The 7,184-nt window shown below is 41.0% G+C and overlaps 1 protein-coding gene across 1 annotated transcript in view; it reads left to right on the forward strand.

The window, feature by feature from the left end:
* Positions 1-3,357, forward strand: part of LOC110448516 — a gene marked incomplete at its 3' end in the record, with an annotated part of 43,949 nt that extends 40,592 nt beyond the window's left edge. The window contains exons 2-3 of the mRNA XM_021494796.1: positions 591-2,758; positions 3,064-3,357. Coding sequence (XP_021350471.1) covers positions 1,060-2,758; positions 3,064-3,357 — 1,993 coding nt within the window. The remainder of the gene's footprint in view (positions 1-590; positions 2,759-3,063) is intronic.
* Positions 3,358-7,184: the final 3,827 nt, after the last annotated feature.

The raw sequence follows: 7,184 nt of genomic DNA on the forward strand, positions 1-7,184 counted from the left end.
CGGAGTTACATCACGGTTTGTAAGTTACTGACGGAGTTACATCACGGTTTGTATGTTACTGACGGAGTTACATCAGGGTTTATATGTTACTGATGGAGTAACATCACGGTGTGTATGTTACTGATGGAGTTACATCACAGTTTGGCAAGTTACTGACGGAGTTACATCACGGTTTGTAAGTTACTGCCGGAGTTACATCACGGTTTGTAAGTTACTGACGGAGTTACATCACGGTTTGTATGTGTCTGACTATTAGGTACCAATACGACACAGATCATTTTATTTTTTGATTTTGTGGGAATATTCATGACACGCTATTTAAGAAATGTAGAAAACCAATAGGCTGTTTCACTTATGTTCACGTACATGTAGGTATCTTTTGTTTTGTTCTCTTTTTTTTTACACAAAAGAACAGAATATTTTAAAGCAAATATTTCTGAAAAAACACGTTGTGGGCCTGTTAAGAACTATTAAGCCGATATAGTCTTGCTCTTTATGACACGTGTACGTGGTTTATTTTCTAAATCTTCTGTTGTATCTATGAATATAAACTGTATGGTAACCTAATAGTCCACCTTTTCCTTCCATAGGAGATGCGATCCCTCTACTCTCTTCATGCCAACTTTATGCTGTAAAGTTTTGGCGCTGAAGTGAAGATGGCGATAACATTCTTATAGAAAAAAACAGAAAGGGTCAAGGCCGACGAGCGGGATTATCATCTGCACGAGCTAGTGGAATTAATAACATATTCTGTACTAAAAACCGATAAGGCCTAGCTGTAAGTGTGTGGTGGTGTGTATGACCTGGAATTCAATCTGGTTGTACCCAGATCTCTGGCACCGAACGTTATCATTCATGTATAGGAAGGAAGATGTCACGTATTTCATGCGGAAAGAAAAGTGTACATGATAATTGGTGAACGACCATGATCAATATTTTTTTAGATTGGCTGCAGCAGAAACTTATATAGAGAGATAAGTTACAATGGTTTGCGACTTACATGTGGACCTTATGCTGCTCAAAAACCAATTCCTTTGATGAGCAAGACATTTGATAGGGATGTACGTAATGGCAGGTTCGTCTAGCGATACCAACACGTACGTGAAGACCGCTGTTTTTGTGAAAAAAATCAAAATGTTGTCCCTGCTACATGTGATTATGATTGTTTGGGTGCTGAATGTGACGGACTCTCTACCGACAGAGGACAACGACACAAGCAATGCCGTAACACCTTCTGTGGAAGGTCCATTCGACGAGGCGCTTGTAACATCCATCTTGAAAATTGTTGATGTGAAGTTTGAATCGATAAGTACCCGGATTGGGTCAATGGAAAGAGCTATGAACAGTCTGCAGTATTACAATCTGCGCCAGTTCCGTGTGGTTAACACTCACATGAGGGCCCTTGATACCATTATGCAGGCTACACATTCTCAGATGGGTGAGATTGATATCGAAAGTAAGGAGACTAAAATCTCCATCGATATGCTGAAAAAAGAACTGAAAAATATGGAAAAGGTACAAAATGCTATGTTCGATTCCGTGGAAACACATTTTGAGAAATTAGACCTTAGTACGGATGTAAAGTTCGCTTCTTTACAAGAATCAGTTGATCTAATTATAAACTCAACGTCGCAAAAGAAAGCAAAAGGACATGAAAATGATGATAAACAGTTATTGACGCCACTGATAGAGGGTTTAAAATCTGTCCTAAACGATTCTGGCAGATTCACCAACGATAGACTTACAAGTCTTGAAGAAAAGGTGGACAGTTACCACAACATAACGATGTCTAAACTCAAAGGTGTCGAGGTAGAAAGTGTAAACGCAACTTACAATAAAACAGAGGAGCGTTCTCTGATAGAGACATTAATTGACCTCAATGACAATGTTCTTCGATCTATCAATTTTTACCGACATACGGGTGACTTGGTGGAGAGGATTGTGGGAGCTACCGAAACAGTAGCAGACGATCAAGACACAATACGTTCTGACCTGAGACTGTTTCTTGAAATTCAGACTAACAACACGCTCTGTAACCAAAACCAGGAAGCCGACGTCAGTCAAGTGGAAACAAAAGACGACTCAAACGAGATCCCTAATGTGATAATGACTGATGGTAATCTACAACGATGTGAAATAACGTTACACGAACTGGGGGAAATGGCAGACATATTTAGAAATAGCACACACCTGACTGATCTGTGGACGGAAATGGCACAAATGAACCAGTTTACGTTACGGACTACAGTCATGGATCTTATGGCAGAAGTTGCAAAATTGCATGAAGTTTATGAAAAAGTCAACACATTTTCTGAGCAAACGACAACAACTGCTCCAAATCTCTTCACTGGATTAATGGAGTATGACCTTGAAAGTATTTCCAATTCTACAAAAGCGGTATACCAGATGGTTGAAGCAGTGGCTTCAAATACCGGCTGGATACCATACATATATCACAACCTGCAGTATGTAGAGAGCCAGGTCAATGAAACTGCAAGAAATTCCAAGAATATTCTCCAAAAACAAGAAACAATGACCGAAATTATGAGATCTCACGACAGGACGGAAGCCCTTACAGGACGACCGGCAATGACGCGAAGTTTTAGAAACTTGGAACCTGTCTTACCGACCCAGACTAATCTACTGACTAACAATGACCGGAATACTTCGTATCTCGATAAACTCAACACCATCTACAGAACGAATGTCAAAATGCACCGTCTGATTCCCGCCTTAACTAGGTTACTAGGGGAACCAGGTGAGTGATGCATGCTGGCAAGGGAAGAAAATAATCTACATTTGTTTGTACCAAAGAGGGAGAAGTCCAAACGATATGAGATACATGTACCTAATATACACCAAGAACATAGTTTATTTATCTATAATATTCTTTGAGTATCGGTTGACCAAAATTATTAAATTTCAATACAATATCAATTCAAAATCTCTTTAATAAGCTAAAGACTTTATCTTAAATGCATGCATTGAAAAAATAAAATAAAATGTAAATACCTTTTGAAAATTATTATATACATTCATGTCTTGAAATATGCTTTTTTTCAGAACCGTTCATAACCTTAGTGGATGGAAAGAACGAAAACGAGGGACGTGTGGAAATCTACCGGAATGGTCGCTGGGGCACGTTTTGTAAGGCTATCGGTCATGTAGAGGCTAGCTACATATGCCGTCACCTTGGTTACCTTGGTGGTATATCCGCCGGAAGTGGATTTTACGGTGCTGGAGAGGGCGTATTCTGGAAACTCAATATGACGTGTTTGTTGACAAGGCGATGTGAGGTGGCTACTGGTGTAGAAGCAAGCCAGTGTAGTCACGAAAACGACGCTGCTATCATATGTGGTACGTAGAGGTATTATCCCGCGGGTTTGGGATTAAAGGGTGCGTCCGTGGGGGGCGGCGTATTACGGTCCCTAGCAGCACTCACATTTTTAGATGGGGAGGTCCTCCGTATTGTCTGTTTTTTGTTATTTTTGTTTTTGATTTTTAGTAAATTGCAGTGTGCTTGATCTGCTATGTCCATCGACAATAATATATATTGACTTGATGTACTTATTTAATATCATTTTAAGAGAGGGTCGGCGGACTTATTGTTAACGAAATGATTCAGCACATATTGGCTTTCACAGGTTGTCACAGAGTAGAAGATATATTTTGAGGATATATCGTTAATGGGGATTTTTCAAGTTCAGTATAACACTACACGTGAATTCATTTTAATCTGTGTAAAAAATCCAATATAATGCACATTCAATAATAAGCAAAACCCACAATCAAATGTTAAGAATTCTCCAGAATTCAACATTAAAAAAACATACAATATATGTTGAAATTACAGGAAATGTTTTTGAGTGAGACATGTAGTCTATTCCCAGTCTCTAAGTCAGGTGACTAAAGTTACGGGAAATGTTTATTGGTGAGACATGTAGTCTATCCCCGGTCTCTAAGTCAGGTGATGACTAATGTTACGGGTAATGATTATGGGTGAGACTTGTAGTCTATTCCCAGCCTCCAAGTCAGGTGACTGAAGTTACAGGAAATGGTTATGGGTAAGACATGTAGTATATCCCCAGCCTCTAAGTCAGGTGACTGAAGTTACGGGAAATGTTGATTGGTGAGACTTGTAGTCTATTCCTAGCCTCTAAGTCAGGTGAATGAAGTTACAGGAAATGTTTATGGGTGAGACTTGTAGTATATCCCCAGACAGTAAGTCAGGTGACTGAAGTTACAGGAAATTTTTATGGGTGAGACTTGTAGTCTATTCCTAGCCTCTAAGTCAGGCGAATGAAGTTACAGGAAATGTTTATGGGGGAGACTTGTAGTATATCCCCAGACAGTAAGTCAGGTGACTGAAGTTACGGAAATGTTTATGGGTAAGACTTGTAGTATATTCCCAGACAGTAATTCAGGTTACCGAAGTTACGGGAAATGGTTATGGGTGAGACTTGTAGTCTATTCCCAGCATCTAAGTGACGTGACGGAAGTTACGGGAAATGGTTATTGGTGAGACGTGTAGTATATTCCCAGGCTCTAAGTTAGGTGACTAAAGTTACGGGAAATGTTTATGGTTGAGACATGTAGTCTATTCCCAGCCTCTAAGTCAGGTGACTAAAGTTACGGGAAATGTTGATTTGTGAGACTTGTAGTCTATTCCCAGCCTCTAAGTCAGGTGACAGAAGTTACGGGGAATGGTTATGGGTGAGACATGTAGTCTATCCCCAGCCTCTAAGAAACGTGACTGAAGTTACAGGAAATGTTTATGGGGGAGACTTGTAGTATATCCCCAGACAGTAAGTCAGTGAGACGTGTAGTATATTCCCAGGCTCTAAGTTAGGGGACTAAAGTTACGGGAAATGTTTATGGGTGAGACATGTAGTCTATTCCCAGCCTTTAAGTCAGGTGACTGAAGTTACGGGTAATGGTTATGGGTGAGACTTGTAGTCTATTCCCAGCCTCCAAGTCAGGTGACTGAAGTTACAGGAAATGTTTATGGGTGAGACTTGTAGTATATCCCCAGACAGTAAGTCAGTGAGACGTGTAGTATATTCCCAGGCTCTAAGTTAGGGGACTAAAGTTACGGGAAATGTTTATGGTTGAGACATGTAGTCTATTCCCAGCCTCTGAGTCAGGTGACTGAAGTTACGGGAAATGTTTATGGGTGACACATGTAGTCTATTCCCAGCCAGTTAGTCAGGTGACTGAAGTTACGGGAAATGTTGATTGGTGAGATGTGTAATCTATTCCCAGCCAGTACTATATCCCCAGCCTCTTAGTCAGGTGACTGAAGTTACGGGAAATGTTTATGGGTGACACATGTAGTCTATTCCCAGCCAGTTAGTCAGGTGACTGAAGTTACGGGAAATGGTTATTGGTGAGACATGTAGTCTATCCCCAGCCTCTAAGAAACGTGACTGAAGTTACAGGAAATGTTTACGGGTGAGACATGTAGTCTATTCCTAGTCCCTAAGTCAGGTGACTGAAGTTACGGGAAATGTTGATTGGTGAGATGTGTAATCTATTCCCAGCCAGTAAGTCAGGGGACTGAAGTTACGGAAAATGGTTATTGGTGAGACATGAAGTCTATTCCCAGCCAGTAAGTCAGGTGACTGTCTATTCCCAGCCAGTAAGTCAGGTGACTGTCTATTCCCAGCCAGTAAGTCAGGTGACTGTCTATTCCCAGCCAGTAAGTCAGGTGACTGAAGTTACGGGAAATGTTGATTGGTGAGACGTGTAGTCTATTCCCAGCCAGTAAGTCAGGTTACTATTCCCAGACGGTAATTCAGGTTACCGAAGATACGGGAAATGGTTATGGGTGAAGTTACGGGAAATGTTGATTGGTGAGACGTGTAGTCTATTCCCAGCCTCTAAGTCAATGTTTATGGGTAAGACTTGTAGTATATTCCCAGACAGTAATTCAGGTTACCGAAGTTACGGGAAATGGTTATGGGTGAAGTTACGGGAAATGTTGATTGGTGAGATGTGTAATCTATTCCCAGCCAGTACTATATCCCCAGCCTCTTAGTCAGGTGACTGAAGTTACGGGAAATGGTTATGGCTGAGACATGTAGTCTATTCCCAGCCTCTGAGTCAGGTGACTGAAGTTACGGGAAATGTTTACGGGTGAGACATGTAGTCTATCCCCAGTCTCTAAGTCAGGTGACTGAAGTTACAGGAAGTGGTTATGGGTGAGATTTGTAGTCTATTCCCAGCCTCTAAGTCAATGTTTATGGGTAAGACTTGTAGTATATTCCCAGACAGTAATTCAGGTTACCGAAGTTACGGGAACTGGTTCTGGGTGAGACTTGTAGTCTATTCCCAGCATCTAAGTGACGTGACGGAAGTTACGGGAAATGGTTATTGGTGAGACGAGTAGTATATTCCCTTGTAGTATATTCCCAGACAGTAATTCAGGTTACCGAAGTTACGGGAAATGGTTATGGGTGAAGTTACGGGAAATGTTGATTGGTGAGATGTGTAATCTATTCCCAGCCAGTAAGTCAGGGGACTGAAGTTACGGAAATGTTTATGGTTAAGACTTGTAGTATATTCCCAGACGGCAATTCAGGTTACCGAAGTTACGGGAAATGGTTATGGGTGAAGTTACGGGAAATGTTGATTGGTGAGATGTGTAATCTATTCCCAGCCAGTAAGTCAGGTGACTGAAGTTACGGAAATGTTTATGGTTAAGACTTGTAGTATATTCCCAGACGGTAATTCAGGTTACCGAAGTTACGGGAAATGGTTATGGGTGAGACTTGTAGTCTATTCCCAGCATCTAAGTGACGTGACTGAAGTTACGGGAAATGGTTATTGGTGAGACGAGTAGTATATTCCCAGGCTCTAAGTTAGGTGACTAAAGTTACGGGAAATGTTGATTGGTGAGACTTGTAGTCTATTCCCAGCCTCTAAGACAGGTGACTGAAGTTACGGAAAATGGTTATTGGTGAGACATGAAGNTCTGACGGAGCTACATCCCGGTTTGTAAGTTACTGATGGAGTTACATCACGGTTTGGTAAGTTACTGACGGAGCTACATCACGGTTTGTAAGTTAATGACGGAGTTACATCACGGTTTGTATGTTACTGACGGAGTTACATCACGGTTTGTATGTTACNAGAGTAACATCAAGGTTTGTATGTTACTGACGGAGTAACATCAGGGTTTGTAT

This window comes from Mizuhopecten yessoensis, unplaced genomic scaffold, assembly GCF_002113885.1.
Source record: "Mizuhopecten yessoensis strain PY_sf001 unplaced genomic scaffold, ASM211388v2 scaffold429, whole genome shotgun sequence".
In the NCBI taxonomy this organism is placed as follows: domain Eukaryota; kingdom Metazoa; phylum Mollusca; class Bivalvia; order Pectinida; family Pectinidae; genus Mizuhopecten; species Mizuhopecten yessoensis.